General features: G+C 41.1%; 1 protein-coding gene across 1 annotated transcript; it reads left to right on the top strand.

Moving 5' to 3' along the window:
- The first annotated feature begins 10,572 nt into the window (after positions 1-10,572).
- CREBL2 (cAMP responsive element binding protein like 2) lies at positions 10,573-22,686 on the top strand. The gene is made up of 4 exons (XM_048048318.2): positions 10,573-10,727; positions 19,384-19,581; positions 20,713-20,860; positions 21,560-22,686. Coding segments are annotated over exons 1-4 (363 nt in total). The 5' UTR covers positions 10,573-10,712; the 3' UTR covers positions 21,562-22,686.
- The last annotated feature ends 3,097 nt before the right edge of the window (positions 22,687-25,783 follow it).

The raw sequence follows: 25,783 nt of genomic DNA, 5'->3' as shown, positions 1-25,783 counted from the left end.
ATGAAGTCATCTATGTCTTTTACAAAATATTACAATGCCAAGGAGCTTTATATATATATTTTTTAAATTATCACTATTCTATGCAGGTTGTCAGCACTATGGATTCAGGGATATCTATCTTTTCTAAATTTGAGGGAAAGCCAGTACAATGCTATCTATCCTGATCAATAAGGCATATATCCTGTATTCATTGTTTCAAGCAGGTATGCTCAAGTGGTTTGAGAGTCTAGTCTTTCAAACTCACTTTTAAATAGGTAAGTACTTCGTATGACTTCAGTGCCTTTTGGTGGGAACCTGGCCACAGACCCCACGTTTAGGTTCAGGGAGGAGTGGGAGCAGGAATGCAGTAGCGCTGCAAAGTGTCTGGCACTCAGGGATTTGGACCTGAGATGTGCTGACCAGATCATGCGTGTGTTAATCCACAGTGCGCACCAAATAGATGTGTTGCAGATAAATTTGCCTCATGGTGCTTGCCTGCGCAGATTGTTCATGAGAATCTGTACCACACAGGCAGTGACACTTGTCTGGAGCTACAAGTTCCTTGAGAGATATTTTCTATATTGTACAATGAGTGAGTTGCACTAGGTCTGTACACAGTGGCACTTTTCTAAGATTCGTGGATGCCCTGTGGCACATGCATTAAAAGTAGTACTCTTCTGCCAAAATTGATGCAAGAAAATCAGGACGTGAGATAGACTAGACCTCTGGTGTGAATCACAAATTTCAGTTTCATTCTTTGAATTGCAATGCAGGACACCAGTCACCAACTTAGCTGGTAAATCAATCATTATTTCTTGAAACTAGGAATTCAAAAATCATTTGTTTTATTTGCACTTCATTTTTGAAATACTGAAATACTGAGTCTGGTTGCTATTTTATAGCAGCGAAAGATCTCATTCTTTAGAAGTGTATGTGCACTGCCTCAGAGCTTCTATACTCAGTTGAAAACTATGCCCAAGCAGGAGTCAAATGCTGAAAGCAGAAAGTAGACAATTCAAGCTTGATGGTATTCTACATCTGTGAATCTCTTTTGTGCCTGTCCTAAGCATATGTGGAAGAGCAGTGAGCTTGTATGAGATTCTGTCCCTAAATCTCCACTGACAGCAGAGATGATAAGAATCAGGCTTACTCTTTCAGTATGTCTATCTGCAAATAGCTACTGTATGGTACAAACAGACATAATAATCCAGTTTATTTTGGACGATTGATTAATGGGAACATTATTCATATACTCAGTGCATGACATTTCCTATTACTTGTTCATATCATTTGAGAGTTAAAGGATATAAATACTTAGGAATTTGCCACCAGTTGGGTCGCCACCTGTCTGCTGAACACATTAAAGGGGGAAAAGGGTGAGTTGTATTCCATTTAAGAATGCTGTAACTATCTGAGGGACTCTGAATAATGTTTCTGACAGTGTCAGGGGAAAATTTTCCATAGCAGTCTCAACACAGATTCAGCAATAGGGCCTTTTCTCCTTGACACAGATAGACATTTAAAGAAGTTTAAAAAAGATGGAGGTGGAAGGAAGGGAATGATTTCACTGAAGCAAGTTTACAGTGCTCTGGGGCTGACTCTTCTTTCAGGAAGACAAGTTACTAGACAGCTAAAGACTATATATATGCAAGCAAAGTGAACAATTAGTAAACAGCTGTTGAACTCTGTAGATTCATCGCTTCCTTGGTTAATGTTTATACCTGACATTGTAACAGTTGGTTAATAAATAGCTCACTTGCGTGAAGAAATGGAGATGGCAAAAACAACAAAAAATTTATAACAAAATATACATGCAACTGCCCCACCTGCATTTCTTTTTTGGAAAATACCTGTTAAGCTGATGGCAGAGCTATTCTCTAGCATGACATTACTCGATCCTGTGAAGTGACCACTGATGAGTCTATTCACAGCATCTATAATTAGCTCCTTACCTAAAAGTTTCAGTAATTTTGAGTTGCAGATTTATAAAAATACTTTAAATCAGCCCCTGGAGCCACCTTTGAAGCTAAGCAGACCAACACCTAACATGAGCACCAACACTACATTCATATGTCAGGTTTTCTCCTGCAGCTTAGTTTGGGCCTTAAAATCATGGAAAATGCATGTAGAGAAGTAAAACATGTCCCATTTGGAAACAGATGTCTGCAGATCTCAAGGGATCCTAATGAGGATATATATAATAATTGTAAGCTCCAGACTATCTCTTGCTGTAGGTTCATTGCCCTCGATTTACCTCTCAGCATCATTTAGCTCTTTTCCAGAGATATCTATCCCCCAGTAGACAGGAACAAGTACTGATTCTTCATTGAGTTTCACCCTGCTATAGAGGGGGAAACATTCAGGAATTAATAAAGCCTTAATATATGCTGTGCCTGGGTGTAACAGCAAAATTGTCAGAGAACATGCAGAAAAGGGCACAATGCCACAAGGAGCTTCTGCTGCACGCAGAACCACACAGCACAGTTTGACCATGAATGATTTGATACGCAAGTCAGTGGAGACATAACTGGTGTAAGCTGTTTTATATAGTTCTCTGAAATCACTCATTGCTTCCCTTCCCCCAGTCCCAAATCCTGAGGCAGAAGTTAAAGAAGACCACCTGTTTAAAAAACAGGTAGCTTGATTTCGGTATATACTAGTGTTTCACAGAGCCTGCTCCTCTTCACTTGGATCAGTCTTGCCTGAAATATAACAGTATTTTAACATTGAAAAGAAAAATGAAAGTCCACAGTGTTTTTGTTTGTTTGCTTGTTTGTTTTAAATTTAAAATACAGTCCTTTTAGACATAGGTGATCCACCACCCCCAGATCTTGTACATTAATGTCCTCCATAAAATAGTCGATATTTTCTAATTTTGATCCTATAATTATAGTTAATTCCCCAAATCTTCAAATAGTTGTCACAAATCAGTTAAGCTTTTGAGGCAGAGACAGTCTGGAGCTTACAATTATTCTATATATTTATACACTTGTATACAAAACAGATGGAGAAAATTAATATTTATGTACACTTGTCAATTTTCTGGATTAGCAACTTGTGAATTTAAATGCCATCCTTCCAGTGAAGTCAAGATTGAGGTGAGCAGACTCGGAGTACCAAAAGGCACCAAAAGTACCAAAAAGAACTCTGCACCAGATCACCTGAAATAACTGTTTTGTGCTATATCTCTGGAGACAAGCTCATGTCTAAGCTGGTCTGGTGTTATACTTGGGCAAATCCTGGTCCCTCATCACAAAAAGGGACACCTGTATATGACATTACTGTCATTCTGTCAGGAGCACGCATTCAGGTTCCCTTTGCATGGAAACTGGAGATGAGAGAAAGGAGCTGATGTCTCACCCAAATATTGGATGTGATCAGGGCACATGCCTGACTTGGGAGCTTAACACTACTTCCCTTTAGCTGTTACCTAAATTGCTCCAAGTGCCTGAGGAGCTGTTCCCATTCTCTGTGAGTTGTCAAGGGAGAATAATGGGAGAATTTACATTCATTGTGTAAGTACCAATAGTACTTCCCAAGTAAGGTGACAGAGCATCACTGTCATGTGAAACTAGAAAGAGAAGTTCAGGACTATTTGTCCTTGTTTACTGGATCAGGCACGGGCCACTTGATTGTAACAGGATGTATCCCCATGCAACCTCACTGGAGTATAATAATGCAAAATCTGATTAGGTTGCCCTTGTAAATGCATGTTTAAAATTAATTTGCTCTAAAATCAACCTACGCCAGTGAATCAAGCTATGGCAGCTCCAGCCAAGTTAAAAAAGTATTACCTTGTGTTGCTCTGCCCCTTGCATCTGATGTGCACTCACTAAGCATGGTCCTGTACAACTGTAATGACTGTTAGGTGCCATCACGGATGTGTTTGTCGTCAGAGGTGAGCCAGTCCAGCCAAATCAAGCAAGGGCTTCTTGAGAAGCAGAGTAGGTTCTTGGCAGAGGGGAAGGAAAGGGGAAGGGGAAGGGGAAGGGGAAAGGGGAAGGGGAAGGGGAAGGGGAAGGGCAGGGCAGGGCAGGGAAGGGGGGAAGGGAAGGGAAGGGAAGGGAAGGGAAGGGAAGGGAAGGGAAGGGAAGGGAAGGGAAGGGAAGGGAAGGGAAGGGAAGGGAAGGGAAGGGAAGGGAAGGGAAGGGAAGGGAAGGGAAGGGAAGGGAAGGGAAGGGAAGGGAAGGGAAGGGAAGGGAAGGGAAGGGAAGGGAAGGGAAGGGAAGGGAAGGGAAGGGAAGGGAAGGGAAGGGAAGGGAAAACTTGGTGGTTGTTTCAGGAAAAATCAGTGGAGTGGGAGCTGGGGAACACGTCAGGAAAAATCTGAGAGCCAGGGAGAAAGGAGCTAAAGTAGGGTAGAGGACTCTGTGCTTTGTTCTGTATCCTTCTGAAACAGCACATTTTTATTTATTTCCACTGTAATATTTATTTCTATGGATGGGCAAGGCAGGCAGCCTGCCAGCTGGCTACAACCTGCCCTATGATGTGCTGCTTGTATTTTGGCTGTTGCCTTGAAATAGCCTTGCAAACGAAGTTTGTGTTCTCCAGGCGTGTGTTCTTGATTTTCATCCAGTTAATAAAACACTTTTCACGGTGCAGCCTTTGATCCTGTAAGTAACTTGTGATCACATAAGCAGTCTCACTAAGTACAAATCCCATTAACACAAATACAAGGCTCATCAGCAGTTACAACAATACTAGGAAATCCAATGTGCTTAAAGACAGTTGCAAAACAGAAGTTAGCTGATATGATGCTGTCTTAAGACGGAGTAAGGAGTGTAGACCAGGGCAAACCACTGTATGAGGTAACCTGACCCTTCACATGAAGCATAATGACATTTCTTAAAGTAGTCAAGGGCGTCATGGCAGTCCTCTGACCTAGTTACAACACACATCCAACCTGCTGTATGAGCCCTTCATTTTGTGCTCAAACTATGCAGAAATCTTGTTTGTGTCCTTGAACAGAACAACAGTATCAGGCTTAGATAAGTAAATATTTTGAGTGTGAACACAGCCTGTGTCACAGAATCTGGGTCAGGACAAAACTGTTTAAGATGGTTTTAGGTGTTGCGGAAATCAAGTAGAAATACTGTTATGAGAATGGCCAGCAACAGGCGGCAGATTTTGGTCTGGCTTTAATAGGTATGCATATGTAGGCATACTTGCGTAGGCCAAAGGGGAAAAGCATGTTGCAAAATATCTTCTGAACAAAAAATGACACTGAGATGAAGTGGATTTTTAAGCCTCTTGAGAATGAACAATATGCTTTTTACTAAACCATTTGCACATAGAGATCAATGTACACAATTAAAAGAAAAAGACTAATCCTGCTGTAAGTTCACCTCAAGTATTTCATGAATTTCACATGATCCACCCACTTTTTTCTGTACCTCTGCAATTACCATATCAGCAGCAATAATTCTCTGTTGTTCAAGTGCCAGATACAACATGGCTCTCACATTCCTGAACATGGCACATTGTGCTGATCTGTTTGTTTGTTGTTTCGGAAACAAGATTAAATTTTATTCACTTACGCACCACACTGAACTTTACCCCACTCTTCGTCATCTTCTTAATCAGTGATTTGTTTGCCTTACTCTTTGGTTCTCACTGTTTGTTTGTACGTGTTTTTTCTTTTTTTTTTTTTTTTTTTTTTTTTTTTTAGTTTAAATTCTGCATAAAATCCATGTTATTTAAATGCCTTTTTGAATTATTTCTAGTTTTCCACTCTATCTTATTTGCAACTGTCATATGTGTGAAGTGTTGGAGCACCTGACTTTTTTCTCACTTCTGTTAGCTAGTTTGAAAATATGAAGTAGCTCATTTCCAGATGCAGCATGAACATTTTCATACAGTGCTTTAATTTACCATTAGTCTATCTGTTCAGCAGTGTAAAAGCTTTAAAAGCACTGTTTCAAGATTTTGCTTATGTGGGAAAGTTAATTTGGCTAGATAAAGCTTTAACTTTTCTATGTGTGTTACATAGAGCTGGTTATTGCAAATTATCTTACTTTGAGTCTCTTTTACCTGAGAAATTAATTTGCAATAGCTAAATGGGAAGACATGTAGACATGACTTCAAGCATTTTATACTGCAGAAGGAGCTCATCTAGTGATTCTATGAAAGCAGAATATTTATCAAAGATGAGAGCAACCCCTTATTAATGTTTAATTATATAGTAGATAGCAAGTATACCAGGCTGTGGTTTGTTCAAACACAGGTTAGATTAGTCCTTTTTGTTCTTCAGTGTGTATAGTACTCTCTTAGTCCTCTAGTGTAAAAACAAAACAAAATACAAACCAAAAAAAAAAAGACAACAAGAAACTGTTATGCTTCTATAACTATGTAAGCAACAGTAAGATATATTATGTAAGCAAACATTTTTGTCACTCCCCAGTGATGAATAATTTAACTGTTTTAACTAATGACAGGTTGACGGTGTCCCCTGTCTCTGTATGAAGAGTCTAAAAATTGAAAGACATGCAGTTTCTTCTTGTGCTGCCAGAAATGTTTCTTGGATATCAGATTAGAGAGCATAAGAAAATCCAATTTATTATTGGTTTTGCAAAACGAACAAGCAAACAAAAACAACAAAAAGAGACTGAAAGCCTGCTCGTGCACAATCTTGCCCCCATGGTAAATGAGTTATCATCTGTATTAAAGCAATTGGCTTCTTGGTACATTTGGAAAACAAACAAGAAAATATCTTAACTGCTCCCTTGTTTTCCGATCTACAAATGAACTGATCTCAAAGGTTTTGAATCTGCTAAGACTCCATAAATGGACAAGGGAGCAATTTCAGAAAATGCTGATTCTTAATACCAACAGGTCGCAAAATTTATTCTTATTTCAGGCAGGCTGTCAGAAGAACTGATTTCCATTTGCCCAAATTAAAACATTTTCAGCTCTAGAAAGAGAGAATAAACACCTCTTTGTGATGTGTTGACATCACTACAAATATGAGCACATGGTGCGAAATCATGCAGTGAGCTATATTTCTTTTTAGTCACATTGACATAAGCGATGATTTTTAAACTATTGCATGATCACTGAACACAGTTTATTTATATACCTCAAAGTCTGTCTGGATCTGCCATTCTAAGAGAAGCACAGCCCTTCTTTTAACAAATATAATTCACTTGAGCAGGGGACTGCCAGTAGTTATTGCACGAGATAATTTGTGACATTGGGATTAATATGAGGTAGCGTTTACTTGGTGTGTGTCACTATGGTTTAGCAATAAAAACATCAGGATGTCTCAGAGAATTGCTTAGGAATGATCACTTACTAGGGAAAACAGTAATCTGCAGTTAGTGACAGTTGGTCTAGTGCGTAGATCATATGCCTTTACTTTAACCGAGGAAGTTTTACTCAAAAACTTGTATTCACTTATGAGTCTTTGACAGTCAACATGGTGACCTCTTAAGGACATGAAAGAAAGAAAATCCCTGCTGGTTCAGACGATCAGTCCATTTAGTTCACTAGTGTCTCTTTGAGTGGCAGTCAGAGATGCTGTTCAGGGAGAGTGTATGAACTTGGGCTTTTTCTGTGCTCCACTCCTCCCACCCATCCCCAGTATCCGAAACTGTTAGATTAGGGATGGCGGAGGGTACATCCCTTTAGTGCCTCATCATGAAACTGATCATAAATCTGTCTAATCCTTTGTTTGAACCTGCTGTACTCTCTGTCTTGCAGTGTTCTACGGCAGTAAATTTGAAGAGTTCACTATTTGCTGTGTACAGTACTTTCTTCATCTGTTAAAATGAGTTTAAAACATCATCAGCTCATGTGCTATATATGTGCATATATATAGTATTCAATTACCTTCACAACTGTCCTGACAGACTCCCATTCAATTCACATGTTCATATTCAGATAGGATGACAGTATAACCCACAGCGGAAAAGCAGACAGAAATACATACTTTTAGTTGTTCAGTGATAAAATATGGAAACTCTTAACTGTTCAGCCGCTAAGCTCACGCTTAACTTGGTCAGAAGTTGAGAGCGCTGTTTCTTATGTGATAAAAAATAGAATGGGTAGTATGGAGCAATCTAGTGGAGAGAGAAGATGCAGCTGTAACTTTAATTTTCTGGTTAAAAGGATTCTGGCCTTTCTGAATCAGCATCAGGGCTCTGTCTAATCTCCTTCCTCCACTCATGTTGCAACAGAGGGTTGCCTAAGTGAGCTATGTTGGCTCTTTGCCACTCAATATTTCTCTTCACCAGGGAAACCCCCAACTGGCTTTTAAAGCCAGCTTTATGGCCCCAGGACAGTGCCAAAGGTGAAGGCACCTCACCACCTTCTTCAAGAATTTGAAGGCAAAGATGGGGGAGGGGGTCACAGGAGACAACCTAGGCAAGCTCATTGCAAACTATTCTTTCCACTTTATTAGTTGGTGCCTCCTGTTTAACACACCGATCCTCCCTGTTTTATTTTAATTTTATTTTAATTTATTTTAATTTTTTATTTTTTATTTTTATTTCACAGGCAAAGTTTTAAAAACTGGTATATCATTTTTGGACAAGGTAAAGGGAAGCACAGTGCAATCTGCCTCGTCTTTGACAACTGAAAAGCATATGAGCTTATAGAAAAAAGCTTATAAAAGTGCTTTGTCTCTGCCATGCAGAGAGCATATCCCTCCAAGAGGAAGGTTTGTGATTCAGGGGGAAAATCCCATGACAAAGCCTTAGCCCTAACAATTGCATGTAAAAGAGATTAAGTCATGGGAAACTCTTGTGAATAGAGTTGCATGAAAAACTCATGAATAAAAAGAAACATGTAGCAACATGAAACATGCCTAGCTTCAGGTTTCACCACAAACTTGAAACACAGACCATGTTTACAGAATTGTTCGCTGGGGTACATGCATCTTTTGAGTAAACAGGGGCCTAATTTCAAGAGATGTTGGGGGGGTGGGGAAGGGCATGGCTTGGCTTTGCATCAAAAGCATTCAACATTAACCTTTTCTGGTATGTGTTGACGTGAAAGGAGAGGAATCCTGGTATTCTCAAAGGATTGCTGGTACTACTTCAGATTTGGTGTGGCTCAGGATCGCAGTCCCAGTATACTATGCAGTTTCCAAGTGACCAGGAAGACTCAATTCTACTTTTAAGTTCTTGAAGGGCAGAGCATGACAAACAATACCAGACAACTAGTATCTGATTAGCCAAGTTTGAAGAAAAAAATCCCAGTTCCAAACCTTCTCCTTCGCATCCCATCATCCAGGTAGTCATGCCAACCTGTTGTTTCATTCTACCCCACTGTGCTTTCCAAATAACTAGCTGGCTGATTTTATTTCCCTGTAACAGTCTATGCTTGCTATTGCATGCTATGCATGCTTGCAGTGGCATGGAATAGCAGGAAAGGAAGCAAGTGCTAGGAATAAACTGTGGCCCATGGTCAGCTGACAACAAATGCTTCATCTTTTTCTGCCCTATTGTTGTTTCACACTGCCTAAATCTGGAGACTGCTATGCAACCAGTAAGCTTAAAAGTTGCAGTTTTGTATCTCTGTTATGTACCTCAAGTGCTATTTGTGATCTATCGTGAACACCTAGGAGAAACATGGCTCTACTAAGGTGTTTCTAGGTGGGATGGAAAATGGATTTTATCATTAATGTGGAAGGCATTATCTGGCTGCTGAGCTGGAGTCTTACTAGTTCCTTCAAAAATCACTAGAGGCTGCCCTGTGGTCGGGCTGCAGTCAGGCACCCTAGCTTGGGGTTGGAGGAGAAGGAGGCACCAGCGGTGGCCGTATCAGTAGTGGGAAAGATTGGAGTTGCGATGATCAGGGCTCAGAGCTGGAGAAAGACAGCGTGAGGGCTCAGAAAGCGTGAGGGCTGGAGAAAGGCAGCATGTAGAGCCAGGACCTGCAGCCCGCATACTGGAGGCCAGGGAGTGGCACGAGGGAAATTGGGGCACTGACTGGGCCAGAAGGTTGAGCAGAACACAGGGAAAGCCATGGGAGGCTGCTGTGCCCAGCACCCTGCATGCAGTGTCCTCCTCCTCAGGCACTCTGCGCCTCAGGTGTCCGTCCGCTCCTCTGAGCTGGAAGGGGATGGTACAGGGATCTGTGCACAGCCGCCTATCTCATCACCCCACGGGAGAACACCCTGCTGGCATTCCCAGGGCACTGCCCAACGCCTCTCCTTTATTTCAGCTGGTTGCGTGCGTTGTGTGTAGTGTTACTGGTACTTCAGGCAGCCAGGACTGCTCCAGCAGCCTGCTGGGACACGCTCCCCTCAGCTGCCTGTGGCCCTGGCTGCTGGGGGTGGCGTTTGCCACACGCCGCAGCTCAGCCCGTTGGCCTAAGATGGCTGACTGATCGATGAGCCAGGCGAGGCGGCAGAAACAGGCCTTCGTGCGCCTTGAAGAGGACGGCGGGACGCGAAGCCGCAACCGGCCGTCACCCGCGAGGAGAAAGCCCGGGCCCGGAGGCTGGACGCCGGAGGCGGAGGCGCGCGGGGACTCCTGGGAAATGTAGTTCTCCCCCCGAGCCGGCCGTTCCGCCGCCTGACTCCTCCTTGCGGGGCCTGCTGGGAGTCGTAGTTCGTCTGGCCCCTCACCTCCGCAGTGGCCGCGCACGGCGGCGCCGGAGAAGACTACCGCTCCCAGCGCGCACCGCGCGGCGGGCGGCTGTAAACAAACAGCGCGGAGGGCCATGGCGCCTGGGGGCTGTGCTGGGGAGCGCTGAGCGACGGGGTCCCTTCGAGGGGGCCGGGGGCACCCATGGACGACAGTAAGGTACGGGCCTGCACGGGCGGGGCGGGGAACGGCGAGGAGCCGTCCCCTTGGCTCTCGTCGCTTGCTGAGCAAGGTTTAGGGCACAAATGGCACGGTTATATGAGGAGCGGCTGGGGTTGTTCGGTCTGGAGAAGAGGAGGCTCAGGGGAGACCTTATTGCTCTCTACAGCTACCTACACAGGAAGGTGTGGGGAGCTGGGGGTCGGCCTCTTCTCGCACATAACTAGTGATAGGACTAGAGGGAATGGCCTCAAGTTGCACCAGGGGAGGTTCATGTTGGAAACGAGGAGACATTTCTTCTCAGAAAGAGCAGTCAGGCATTGGAACGGGTTGCCCAGGGAGGCGGTGGGGTCACCGTCCCTGGGGGTGTTCAAGGAAAGGTTGGACCTGGTGCTTAGGGACATGGTTCAGTGGGTGATGTTGGTGGTAGGGGGATGGTTGGACCAGATGATCTTGGAGGTCTTTTCCAACCTTAATGATTCTATGAAGAGAAAATGCTTGGTGTAATTTCTTAAGGAATAAATCTAAAACGTTTGAAAGTGATCAGTAATTGACCAGTGTATATGATCCACCAAATGGATCAGGAGTATGTGAATGGTTTATGCTAATTTGACAAATTGACATTTATACTCCTTGGTTTTATTGAGGCCTTGTCTGAAAGCTGCAAAGATGGGTGGGAGAATCTGCATCACTGAAGCCAACGAAATGCTCACAGTTGTGAGGACAAACTGGATGAAACAGTACGTGTGATCAGGGCAGGAGTTTAGAAGATATGGAAGACTTAATTCTTGAGGCATATGTAGCTACTTCATTTCTCTTGTGACAGAATTAGTTTATTTATAACAGATAACTTGCATTTTTTTCATTAAAAATAATTTTTATACTATTGTTATGTTTTGCACTAATGAGACAGGTCTTTGCTCTTTTTTGCTTAGAAAAACTGATGTCAAGTGAAGGAAAGAGTAGGCCAAGTGGAATATTTCCTCTTCCTATCTCATGTCTCAAGTACAAATTTCATAATGTAATGTTTTCATATTATACTTACACTGAGATACTGTCAAGGGCTATGGCTTTGAAAAGGGTGCTGCCCAGAACTACTGAGTGTGGTGGTTAGTAAGGAAAACTGAAGATCTTTGTTCCCTCAGCAAGTTTTACGTTAGGTAATAGTCTTAGATGATATCAGATCCCCATATCTTCTACAGAAAATAGCTGATACTAGTCAGTAAGAGCTGGCTGCTTTGAAAAGTTTCACTATTGATATTTTGTAGGGCTGCAATTCCTTTCAGAACAAATTCATGGGGCTGCAGGTTGCCCTTAGAGTTTGGTGTCTCTGTTGAAGAGATCCCATTCCTGTTGGGAGGAGGGCGCTTCCCATTTTTGTTGCTGTGTCAGAATGAGGCAAGCACTGTTTATGCTTCATTTTATAGCCAGCTACATCTTCCAGCTCAAGCCAGCACGTCCTTGAAGCCTTCTAAAAGTTCCACTGAGTCACATTTTCCTTGTTATTTGAAGGGCTGGACTGTGTGATCTGAGAGTCTTATCGTGGAATTGAACGAGTGTGACTGTGAAAGGAATTTCCCTATAAAAATGAGGTCATTGAATTACATCATTAGTGAGGTAACTATTCTATAGTTACATCCACTGAAGTTCAGAGTTTTCATAAAGAAAACATAACATAAAGAATTAACATAAAGAATTTGGAATTGTAGGCTGTAACGTTTTCCCTAATTCAAAGTGCACTATAATTTAGTCGTACCTGGATGAAGAGAGCGTAAGAGGCATGGTTCCTCTTAGCATATTTTCTCAAAACGAGAAGGAAGTAGTAAAAACTAAAGGGAGAGACAGAAGATCTAAGGGTCAGATGTAGAAAAGTTCTTTCACGCTCAAGTTTAAAAGGATGTTTTTAAATTATTCAAACAATAAAAAATAACCCCAACTATGACCTGCTTTTCTGTTGAGCTTCTGTGAGGCTAGGACTTGCTCAGATACTGATCTCATTTATCCTTGCTGTGGTTTGAGCTATTATTGGTTGTCCAAGGAATAGAGTTTAGTGATGTAGCTGTTCTTTGTCAATTAATCACAGTTAAAATAGCACTTATGTGCCTCCAAAGTATTTAGACATAAGAAAAAGGAGAAATTCTGTTACTGTAATTTCAGCATTGATAGGTGATACTAGTTGATTAGTTTACAAGACTGTATAATTTGTTATGTTTATTATATAAATCAGGAAGCAGGGTGTCTGTATTAAGGTAAGAGGCATTTTTCACATTCGTGGTAATAAAAATAACCCTGGTAACTTTTAAAATACAGTTCTACCTAGCTAACTGCAATCTTTTATATTTATTATGGGTAAACTTTCAAAATACTACTGTGAGTAATTAACTTCTCAGTTATCACTCGGTATCTACTTTTTTATTATAAGAGTAAAACTGAAACAAGAACAACAACAAACAGAAATAGTTTGGGTTTACCCTCTTTTATTACAAATATTTTCTTCCTGTAAGGAGAAGATAGCTTTTGAAAATAAAGGCTGAGATGAATGTATTTTTCCTTTAAAAATGTGCTGAACCTCAGGTGAACACGTGAGTAGATAAAGTTTTAAGAAAAGGTGTACTTGGGAAACAAATATTACACTGAAATGGTATTTTTTAATTTAAAGTGGGATTTATTTTTGAAAAAATGTATACTGCATCATTCTTGGATTCAGCAGTGGAATATAGTGAATTCCGTACTTTTTGGTATGCAAAGGAAAATTGTGTAATACACCAAACAGCTTTATAAAATGTCATCTTAGTTTAATACAGCTACTGTTAGATACACAAATGGGGGGGGGGGGAGGGGAGGAAGAGCTTAGGAAAACCTTTCATTATCCAGTTAAGATGACAATGAACTACTTGACTCCTCAAAATTTTAAAACAGTGGACCTCATTCTCTTGCAAATTTTTAATTCCAGGTTAGTTTCTCAAGTTTGAACAGGCTTGTTCTTGGTGGTTGGCTTTCTTTTGCTTTTAAATAAATAGCATGAAGAAGCAAATTCCTTTATACCTGTAAAAGAGACTGTTGCTGTTGAAAGGATGGGTGCTCAGCTCAGAGTCTTGGTGTTCCTGCAGACAGGTCCCGGAGCTGTGGACAAGAACATTGGTCTCAAGGTCCAACTGTTTTTAAAATTCTGCAAGCTTATGATGAGGCCAGTGAAAGAAAAGCCCTTAAACAGGTCAGAGGCTTTTCAGGTGCTAATGTAGTCTGAGATGAAAACCGAATGCTCAGACTAGCTGTTCTTATGGGATGTTAATGTTTATGGATCAAGCGTCTATAGGTGTCTTGCCCTGGTGTTCACATAGCCTTTGCATTTTGGGGAAGAACTTGGTGATAGGGCAGGGGAAAGCCCACAGCAAAGGCCATACGTGAAGCGTTGTGCTGTAAACCCTGGCTCTAGTACATCAAATATCTGTGTGTGATCCTGAGGCAGGGGGAGTTTGCTGTATATCATGAGTGACAGGGATACAGACATCCCTTGGAGGGAGTGCAAGAGCAAGTTAGGTGTGAAATCTGGGTAACATACTGGGCTTGACAGGTCTTCGTTCATGAGAGATCCTCCAGCACTTCTCTGTCTATGACTCTCGCTGTTGTGGGTGACCAAGATTACGAAGAGAGGGTCAATCTTCCAGGCAGTCCTGGAGTCGACTCCGAGGAATGCTCTGAATGCTGCAGCAAGGACTGAGAAATAGCGCGGAGAGCAAAGTTTGTTCTGTTTTCATACTGATCCAAGCTGTTAAGGGGAGTGGCTACTATGTTTTTACCCTTTAGGGCTCTTCTAGAGCATGCAGGTTTGTAAAGTGCTATAGTATTCTTGCATCCAGGATCTTGTTCAAACATAAAATATTTTCATTTCTGCTTGTTTTGAAATATAAAATCTAAATAGCTTAGATTATAATTTGAGGTAGGCAATTTCAAATCCTCAAGTGTTTTAACAAGTCTCTTGTTGCTGGACAGCATTGCTCAGCTGACGTGTCTGCTTTTTTACATTTACAGTGCGTAAGTAAAATGGATTAGCCTAAACCCCACAGAGCAGCTAGAACAATTTTATTTCATATTTGTAGTGGGTTAGGAGGATAGCGTTAGTCTAGGAGTTTAGGAGGATAGAACGTAGTATAGCATTACTTGACCATCGGTGTTGCGTGTTTCAAGCGCTAGATAGTTTTGAAGTACCTGGGTTCTTTTAGTATAACCTGTCAGTGTGCATGGCATATTGGTGGATACGCTTCCACGAGGCTGTAGTTGTGTTTTGTGGGCAAGAAGAGGATTCTGATCTATCAAGAGGTAAGGTGTAATGCAAATGATTGCTAGAATCTAAATAGTGACTCTTGCACTGAACCTTAGTACTTGCTCATCTTGACTTGTGGACACCTGCTTAATGCTTTATGAAAACTTGATGTTTATTTCTAGCTTATGCCTTTTTTTTTTTGAGTAGACATTTCAGCAAAAATAGTCTTTACATACCTGTGCTAAAGATTACCTTCTTAGTACATTAACCACTTTGTATGAGTAAACCTTTAGGATTAATTTCTGTTGACATAACTGCTTAAGACTTGTAAGTTGTTTGCTCCCTTAATATCTTAGGTTTTTGGGTCATGATCAGATGCATTTTTTGAGTGCTTGCTCAGTGTGATGCAGGATGCTGAGTCTGGCAGTCAAAGTTGTTTAACTAACCTGTGTAAAGCATATAAAATGCCATACAATGGAGGAATAACCAGTATGCTTTCTAGCTGAGTTATATCTACAACTGTGAGTGATATGCTGTGACTTAAAGCATTGAATAACTTCATTTTTATTAGGACACTTGTGGCTAACTTAATTTGATAATTGATTTTGAGAAAACATTTGCAAACATGACTAGATTTTTTTTTCCTTCTGCCATAATGAATGCAATCCTTAGGCTTGGTTTTTATTTTTCCCAATCATTTTTATAGCTTTATGTAATTCCTGTACATGATCATCAGTTTCACACTAAGTTAGATTCTGTAGACCTATACCTGCAGCTACTAATACAAACAACAGTCTGCTTAAGGTGATTTCTTGAGTTGGATCTCAAGTCCTGGCTGCTGTAGCACTTGGGAGCTATCTGTGAATGAGCTGTGAGCTGCTGCAAGATACAGAACTGGTCAATGCTCTCAGCATTGCTGAGAGGTGCTTCGGGTAGCGCTGTTTTGTTCAGTACCTTCAGGGGTGCCAGGCCAGCTTTACCAGAAGCAGCTCAGATCCTCAGGGAATGCCAGCAGCCATTCTGTGCATCTCCTTTGGAAGGAGGAGCTCTCCGTGACACCTTCTGGCAGTGCCGTAGAGATCTGCCGGATCCCTTTGGGCAAAAAAGAAAAATAATCCAGAACTCTGATAGCTTCAGTTAGCTGCCCTGATACAGACAAAGCCATTTCCAATTCCAGGTCAATTAATTTTGAACACTGCTACCAGGTGAGTGATACTATGATCTAAGTGCTGCATCAAAAAGGGAGGAAAGCTATGTTCTATTCTCTGAAGTCTGATTGAACTGAAATATGGGCTTGGTTGGATTTGTGACAGATGCATGTTATTAATAATTCTGTGACAGATTTTATCATTAGTTTTGTTCTGCGTCTTGATGGCGTGTGACTCCCTGAAAAAACAAATCCCTACTGCTGAATGCTAACAGCTCCCACCCCTTTATAAACTTCAGAGGAATACAAAGGAAATACAATATGTTTGCCTGCTTGTTTTTTGTTGGTTTGTTCAACGTCATCTAGCACTTCTGCCCATTTTTCTTTCACATCAGCATAGCAGCTGGCTGGGCAAACATGATTCTAAAGCCAGGGAGATACCGTAGTGTGTAATGGTGACAGAGGATTTACCAGGCCTTTTTCCCCCAGTTGGGTTGCTTCAGGCTACAGCCAGAGCTTCTGAATACTGGAAAGGAAAAATTACTAAGGATGCAGGATTTGGTTAGATCACTTATTACACCAGCTGTGCAAGGTTGATGGCTAATTATATGGTGAGCTGCAGTTTAGGAGCCATGGAGACTGTGAATCTTTCAGGATGGTGTGAAGGCAGATGATTAGGGCCTTGCTGCTGAAAGTGAGAGTTAAAAGGAGGGAAGCTCTTCATTATTTCCATACCTGGTGGTAAGGGCACTAGCAAGCAATGACTTACGAGGTGCAGGCCTTTTTTCATCCCGTAAGACACAGCGTGTGTGCAGGGCTGGTGCAGCAATAAAAGATCGTGGGGGGACAAAGTGCAACTGGTGTACCTCTCTGTAGAAACCTCTCTAAGTTGATGGGAGGGAACAGAGATAATTGATAATGGTAGATCCAGGATGCAGTTGTGATGTGCAAAGCAGTCCACAACTGGTTGATTTAGTTGCAGACTACAAAGTGCTTTGAACTGTTTTGTGTCCCCTCTGTAGGTATAGCCACAAAAACATGTCTTTAAACTCAGGGTTTGGACAGAGCTCACTTGATCCTCTTACAGCAGTGACAATGCTTTCTCCCTTACCCTTCATACATTCTCTCTGTTGATGTGACTCCTACCTTGAAAAAGACACCAGCTGCATATAAGCCCACACAAAACACTTTACAATAACAGGTCCTTAAATGATTATGTGAATTTTGTGGTGTTGGATGGATTTGAACGATGTGAAGCTGTGCTACTTGTGCATACTTCTCTTTCTTGATGCTTGCCCAAGGCTCTGGCCTTAAAGAGGCTGGGTGATGTTTGCAACTAATCTTAATTCTCTGCTTGTGAGAAACAGCACAGTAGCAACGGCTCATCTGCCTGAAGTTGTGGTGGAAAGGCGTGACCGTGATGCAGTGTGCCGGGATTCTTGTCTGGAGGGCTCGCCCACTGCTCGGGGGGTCAGAGCTCAAAGAGTGGACCAGGAAGAGCTGACATGTGTCTGTACAAGGGCTTATCTAGCTCTTGAATTCAAAAACTTAGCTCCAACTACCTTGTGTTGACCCAGAAAAGCCTCAGGTGTTAAGTCTTGGAGAACTTAGGTACTTTGGCTGTGGTGTGTAATGTAGCATCCAGAACTCAATCTGGGGATGTTTTCCTTCAGAAGCAACAAGTTGCACAAAGCTTTATATAAAAGCAATTGATTGGTACAGATGTGGCAGATGTTACTTCGTGCCTTGGACCAGGTTGTCCTATCCTGCAGCACCAAGTTTAATGGCTTAGCACGTGTTAATTACAGTAATGGAAAACAGTACTGGAACACAGTATCTGAAGATCTTAAGGAGAACACCTTGGTGGCGTAAATGGATTATTCAACTTGTGTTCTGTAGTTCAAATGTAAAAGTGACTTTTTTGTTTGCTTTTCTGAATGTGCTATGTTTGTTTCATTATCACTAGATGTCCATTAACTACTTTCTCTTCCTCCATTTGATTGTAGGGGCAGCTATTCTTGAATAAATTAGGAGAGGCAATATACAAAAGGCTAGATTATGTTGGCATGTGATTGTTGACTTGGTTTCCAAAGAAAGAATAGACTCAATTGTATACTCCATTTTTTCATTCTAGCACATCAGTTCACTGTTACTGTTTTTACTGCAGCCTGCTAAGTTTGTAGAACAAGTGACTTCTTTGAATGTCAAAGCTGACTTTTTTTGTAGCGTTGCAAAGTAAAAAGTGCCTTTTTTTGTTATGAACTCTGATATTTTGAATAGTGCCTTTTAGAAAAAGTACAGTTTATAAACAGTATGGTGAAATACTAAGCCAGCAGTGAAATTCTTATATGTAGGTGTGTTTCTCCACACCCCCTCCATTCAAACAGTGTGGTCAGAATGCAAATAAAGAGAAATTCTCACTTCAGAGGGGAAGTGGGGCGTGTGGCTGATGTAATACTTACAGGGCAATACTACCTGATGGCCAGAGTACTAAGTTTCATAACATGTCTAAGACTTTCATGTGCCACATTCTCATGCTAAGAGGGAAATATATGGGTGGGGAAGCACAGAATAAACACCAAGGAAACTATTCTTTTATATTTGTAGCAAGAGAAGCTTTCAGACCTGTAAAAAGGAACCATAAAGAAAAGGGCAGAATGATCCAAAACCTTCAAGGGATAGGACAAGCTGTTGTGGGGGTCACGTTTCTTCAGGGGAGATCTAAGTTAGGCACTGGAAAAACTTGATGCTGGGATAGGTTGCATAAGGAGATGATTTTCTACCTTGTGTAGTACTGTTTGTAAAGTGAACATGGCCAAAGTGGTTAGGTTCAGCTCCATTGGAGGCAGCAGAGGTAGGGCTCAGTGTAACTGAATTCCTTGTTTAGTAAAAATCCCCAGAAGGTTCCTTTGAAATAAAGCAAGGTGGAGGAAGTTCAGATGGCTGGTGGATAATTCTGAGATGTTTTGTCTTTAGAGGAGACTGAAACTATAGTCATTTTACTGCAGCAAAATTAGGTTTTAGGTTGTAATGATATAAATCTTTTTTTTTTTCCTTCCAATTTTAAGTGTTAAAGTCAACAAGGTATTGTTGAGCTGGCAATTACTGGGGCATGGGTTGTTAATAATTCTAAATCAATTTTGCTAGAGAGTTGACTGGTCATCTTGAGCCAGCTATAGGCACAATGACATGGTTTCAGTGTTCCCTTTGCAGAACATTATCTCTAGCGTACTCTTCATTTCCAGGTGGTTGGAGGCAAAGTAAAGAAGCCAGGCAAGCGAGGTCGTAAACCAGCAAAAATAGACTTGAAGGCAAAACTTGAAAGAAGTCGTCAGAGTGCAAGAGAGTGCAGAGCCAGGAAGAAGCTGAGGTACCAGTACCTGGAAGAGCTGGTTTCAAGCCGAGAGCGAGCCATCTGTGCTCTCAGAGAAGAGCTCGAAATGGTAAGAAACTATCACTTAATTTATGTTCAGTATCATTCAGGGTCTACTCTCATGGACATTTGTTCTTGAAATCACTGTGACTAAAATGAATGGGATTTGGCCAGCCATAAAGTATGAAAGCATCAGAAACAGATGGACTCAGCTGCTTGCCTGCTTTGCATGATGAATAATGAACTTCGTGCTGCAAGTTATCAGCTGGTTTTGAACTGGAAGTGAGCAAAGAAAGCACCTTTGCATATGACTCTTTGAAGCATTTCTTTTGGAAAACCTCTGATAGAGGTGGAAAGAGGTAGAGTTTGGAAAGAGATGGGGTAAAATATCAGTGGGGACATACACCCCCAGTGTGTTAGTGCTTCCAGTAGACTTTTGTCTTTGTGTGGGGGAGGCTGGTTTTGCAGTATACTGTCCGTTTACGTGTGTAAATGGTTGTGCGGCTATCCCATGTTTAGAACACATAGAAGATGGCTGTCTTAGCCAAATAAGCTACATTAACAAAAGAGAATGTTTCATCTAGAAATAAAGACTCAGTTCCTCACTGATATGGAGATGTCATTGATGTTTCATTTACAAGCTTTAGGCTTGTTTGATGAGGCAGGGCTGGTCACCAGAAATGAATAGGGTTAGTATTAGGTGGAAAGTTGGTCAACTGACCATGGGCTCTTCAGTGTATTTTGGGGTTTGACAAATAAGAATTTAAGATGAGGGAACTAGGAATAAGGCAAACATTCTGTAACTCTGCCTTGCACAATCAGGAAGGACCTCTTAATAGTCAGTCAGCCCCAGAGTCATGTGAAATATTTGTTTTTAATAGGCCATGAACTGGAACGGTATTCTGGCATGCTAACAGCAAGAAAATGCACAAAGTGTTCCATGTTGTTTAATAATTACAGTATTGTGTCTAGCTCTGCCACTGAGTAGCAGTTTATTGACTGAATCAGGATTTACTGAGGCCAGGTATGCAACCATGGACACGTGCTTAGTTCATTAATGCTCTGCAGTTTTGTAAGAGGCTTCAGTCCAGTAAATTCAAGCCTTAAATGAATATACCGGAAGGTAAAGATTACAGCTTTGTTTTGTCTGCTAATGTGGTCCTGGCAGTTTGCTAATGCCTAATGTGTTTGCATATTTCAGTACAAGCAGTGGTGCATGGCAATGGACCAAGGGAAAATCCCCTCTGAAATAAAAGCCCTACTAACTGGAGAGGAGCAGGGCAAAGCACAACAGAACTCAACCAAACTTGCCAAGGCTGGGAAGACAGAAGCAAACAGCAGCAATCCCTGTAGGTATCCAGCCTATGATTAATTCCTATTTTGTTACATCTTTTGTGGTGTAGGAGGATGGCTGTGGTGTGGGAAGAAACATAAGGGTGTGCTCTTGGGCACAAGTAGTTGATTGAAGCAAAGGGCATAGTGGGTGGTACAAAGACTCTGTGTAATGTTTACATGGACGACACAGAAATTATACTAGTAAGGAATCTGGGCAGTTATTTCAGAAGAAGGCTCAATTTTAGTTTCAGTAAGGCCTGCGAAGACTTGAGACTGTAATCTTTTACAGCATTTTCTGTTTTCTGAATGTGAGGGAAATGGAGCACATAAAACAATCTAATTTTTAAAATTCCATCAAGAAAATATTATTCTATCTGCGAACACTCAAAAGTGAGAAATGCTGGACCTGGGGTTTCTAATGGAGTCTTCTTTCTCCCTCATTCATGTTTGTCAAGGGGATGAAATAAGGTTCTTCCAGGCATGGAAAGATGACTTTGTTTTGTGATCTTTTCATTTTGTTACATGCATGCAAAGGAACAGTTAAGGCAATATAGGCAATTCTCTATCTCCTGTCTTCTTTTAATATTTCTACAGATTAAATTACAAGTTACTATAATTTTTAAATTACGTATTCCTAGCTCTGTTTTTAAGAAATGATGTGAAAACCACATTTGTCACTATAACAGTCTTTCCCCATGGTGCATCATTCACAGGAGCAGAATGCACAACCTTCCACACTGCAGCAGAGAGAACTTGATAGCTAGCAGAAGAATGCCGTTATCAGAGAAGTGGATGCATCCCTGGGTCCAGGGGGAAGGATGCCAATCTGCTGTCTTCTCTTTGCTCCTCCCCACGTGAAACTCTTTGCTTGTGGTGTTCATAAACCTGCACGGAGTGGGGCTTCTGGGGTAATAGGTGTTTCTGTAAGCGGAGCCTTGTTCTTCCTTTCTCTACACCTCCCTCCCCAAATACAGCTATGCAGCTTTTGGACATTCCCAGTAAGAGATGAGGGCTGCCTTTGTATTAGAGGCATGAGCCCAGAATTAGACTGGCCTTGTGGTCAGTAGTTGTGTGGTTGGTAACCATTGTGGGAGACAGAGATTCTGTTACATAAAAGCAAGAGGAGGATTCCTTAACAGCTTTGCTAAAGCTAAATGGAATATTTTAGGTCAAGAAAAAGGGGCCTCATCAAAAGCTTTCAATAAGAAGATATATAATAATGTTACTTGCAACCTAGGTAAAAGTGTTGCTTTCAGCATCCTTTTATAATGCAGCATGTATTTTGTTATTGGTGCTCTTGAAGAGGTACTATGTATATGCCCATACTTCTTACACTCACTAAAATAGTCAGAACATCTCCCTACACCCTGCTTCTAGCAGTGGAATAACTGCCACCTATTCCCACCTGTCAAGCGCTGCTATTTTCCTGTGTCTACCTATAGTTTGGGTCCAGGTATCTTCCTAGGCTGCAATGTGATATGAACTCGGCTGTGCTATCCTGATTTCCCAGCCAAAGATAATGCAAAGAACTGGTAGCAAGGAAAACAAGTTGCCTCTGTTTGGTCTCACCATAAGAGAGACAATGGCAAAAGTCTTGTGGGCTGGTTCAGGACACTGACAGATAACCTGCCACTTTATTTAGAGTGCACTTTCTTCTGTACATGCTTTTTGTGTATGTATGATGAAATGTGAAGAGTGGAGCTCTCAGTTTTTTCAGTGGGGCTTTTGCTTTGCTTGTCCTGTTTGTGACAATGTCTTTCTCTTTATTTTATGAGATGCATGGAATGTTTTTTAATCTTATGTTTTCTTTGTTTCATAGAATAAATATTATAATGAATGACTTGCTAGACTGGATGTTGCCTTCTTTTTGTTAAAGTAATTGTCTGTTTAGAATTATCTTAATTTAGGATTAGTCAAAAGGACTGAAAATAGTAGTGCCATATTTCAGTGTACAGCACACAGTTGTTTTCTGAATTCTATTCTGAGCTCTCACATAAATCCTTAAAGCATGCTTTTCAGTATACCTTAGATCTTCCACACATGTACTTAGTTAGCAATTGCCAGAAGTGTTGCATAGACAGAAAACTGTTTTGAAAGGTTAAGTAACACTGAAGCAGAGATGGGGAGGATGAGGTGTGGTTATTTTTTTCAACCCCCCCTTTTTTAAGCTCCGAACTGCAGCTTGTTCTGGAAGACAGCAACAAGGCCAACCCGTAAGTATAGATCTGTTGAATGCTTGCCTGTCCCTTTTCTCTGTTCTCTGGAGGAAAGCATAGTAGGCCAGATGTCCAGAGCTGTATTCTGTGAACCTTGCAGTTGGATTTTGTAACATGAACATGCCAGAGGTTTAGTATGTTGGTTTTGGGTTAAAATTAGACTTACACAGTACCTCTGGTTTTGTATGTAAGCTATGTGTTGCACATAAATGTACTTCTAAGTATCTGCCCGAGTGAGGGATGTAGAAAACTTTCAGAGGAGTTAACAATATTCGTGACAGGAACAGTTTCACTCTGTGATAAATGCAGCACTGATGTCATAATAAATATCATGCTTTCTCTCTTCCCTCCAGTCATTTTGTTTCACTTTCTCTGATACTATAAAAGAAACTTCTTGGGTAGTTTTCTTTTATGGAGGAAACGGGGAGCTGGAATTTTCAGATGTGATGAGCAATAGTTTTCATCTGTTTCACATCCTAGTGGCTCCTGCTTCTGGACTTAGTCAGCAGTTGGCATTGCAGGGTTGTAATGGGCAAGCTCTGTGGCACACTTAGTGGCGTCTGTGTTCAAGCAGGTTTTTTGTGCATCGTGCAGATGGGACAGGAGGCATGCTACAGTCTACATCACCTTAAACTGCTTTCTTGTTTGTCCCGCAAGCCAAAATATGCATGACACAAAGTTAGCGGCTCTAACTGTAGTCATCCAATCTGCCCTAGATGCCGTATTTCTTAACAATCTGTAGGATTCCCAGCAAGAATCAGTATGTAAAGTTCCATGCCTTCTGCCATGTAGCAGCTTTTGCAACATTATGAATGTTCTTGCCTTGGTGGATCTGCAGGAGTCCTTTGTTTTGCAGTTTGAACTTCAGTAGTTCCCCTTTACAGCTAACAAATATTTGTGGTGCTCATTTGCTACTGTATGCTTGCAGTCTTCATCCATTCTGAAGTGTCTCCTAGAAGTGATACAGCCAGGTCGTCTGACTAGGAGTCTCATATTGTACTTAAATAACAGAGGATGACTTGGTCTTACCCTCTATGTGTAAGATGGGTACAGCCTTCCATCCATTTCTCCTGCAGTGAGTCTATGCAGCTGATTTTCTCTCAAACGCTGAAAAAAGGAGACAGGCTTGGAAATGTCTCACTTTCCCTCTTGCCATGGAAATCTAATGGTCAGCTAGAACCATTTGTCCAGCTGAAGGTGGGTATCTCTTGGAGACTCTATCCACAGTCGTCCAAAAATACTGTGTCTAGTATTTGGTGTTTATAACAATGCTAAGACTCTGTTACAGTAAGATGTAGTAAGACAGAGCTAGATGTTGATGGAGTAAGCACTGTACACTTGCACTAATGCTTTTGGAGATCTTAGCCCAAGGACTGGTACCAGGTAGTAGAAACTTGGTAAGAAAAAGATGTAGTAAATTTTGTCCTTTTTTACAATCCCAAAAATATGTTTGGAACAAAGAATCCTGAAAAATGAAGTGGATACATTTAATAAGCATGTCACTTAACTGAGAACATTTTGCCTAATTATATTAAAAAATTTTTTAGAAACCATCAATCACAATCTGCTTTCATAACCTGATAAGGAGTGTTTTCGAAAGAATCTGTATTCCAATAAGTGCCAGAGGTGGGATGTGCTTCTGTTTTTTGTTGTTGTTTTGGGAGGATTTTTTTTGTTTAATACATCTTGAAAAGCTTTTAACTTTTTTTGACAGCTGGAACCATGACTAGCTTTGGGAGGCTTCCTGCGAATGATTTTTTTTTTTTTAATTTTGCATTTTAGGGTGAAGATTAATGTACATCAATAATTAATCTAGTTCTTCATGGCATCCTGTGAAGAGACAGAAAATTTGGCATTGTAGTTCAATTTTCTGCTTTCCAAGAAATGATGATCTCCTTTATTAGTTGTAAGATTACTGCTAATATATAAGGATCAAATGTTTTGGGCTAGTCTAAAAATGCAGAGAGAGCAAGAAAAGCTGAAATAAGATCCTTTTTTCTCATTATGCTTCAGTGTTACAGCATGAGTGATAGAAGATCAGTTCATGTAGAAACCCCTGTTGTAGGTAAGGAAGATAAAACACCAGCTTGTGACTTTGCTGATGTTAGTGCCATTGAGCATTTACAGTGCCTCGGTTGACGAGGAATTGGCACAGGCTGCTCAGAGAAGTTGTGGATGCCCTATCCCTGGAGGTTTTCAAGGCCAGGTTGGATGGGGCTTTGGGCAACCTTTCTAGTGGGAGGTGTTCCTGCCCATGGCAGGGGAGTTGGAACTGGATGAGCTTTAAGGCCCCTTCCAACTCAAACCATTCTGTGATTAGTTTCCCTGTAAGTTACATGCATAGCTGAATTCATTGTACAAATTTGTGTGTTTATATTAGAAAACAGAAGCTTCCAGTTTGCTGTAAAATCTGCAGTAAGTATCTCATACTGAATGGAGTGCCACTAGACTACAGTTGATTCTGTATTTATGGAATGTATAGATTTGTATATGTAGATATATAGGAATCTGTACTGTCAGTTATAACTATTCCATTAAGCAATTTCTGCCAAGGCTGTTGCTTAGCTTAATTGCTATATTATTTATATGATTGTGTTTTTCCTTATTCGCTTTAAGTTGTAACTAGAAAATGCTGTCACTGTTCAGCTAATGATGTTCAGCAATGCTTCATTAAAACAAACTCAACAACAACTGGACTTCAGGTTTTTTATCTTCCAGAAA

This window comes from Anser cygnoides, chromosome 1 (assembly GCF_040182565.1).
Source record: "Anser cygnoides isolate HZ-2024a breed goose chromosome 1, Taihu_goose_T2T_genome, whole genome shotgun sequence".
NCBI classification, from domain to species: Eukaryota; Metazoa; Chordata; class Aves; order Anseriformes; family Anatidae; genus Anser; species Anser cygnoides.
This window is presented reverse-complemented; position numbering and strand designations above follow the sequence as displayed.

Excerpts from the sequence above, each read along its gene's own strand:
- CREBL2 (XM_048048318.2), top strand. Across the intron at positions 19,582-20,712 it reads TCAGAGAAGAGCTCGAAATG|TACAAGCAGTGGTGCATGGC; the intron begins GTAAGAAACTAT and ends TGCATATTTCAG.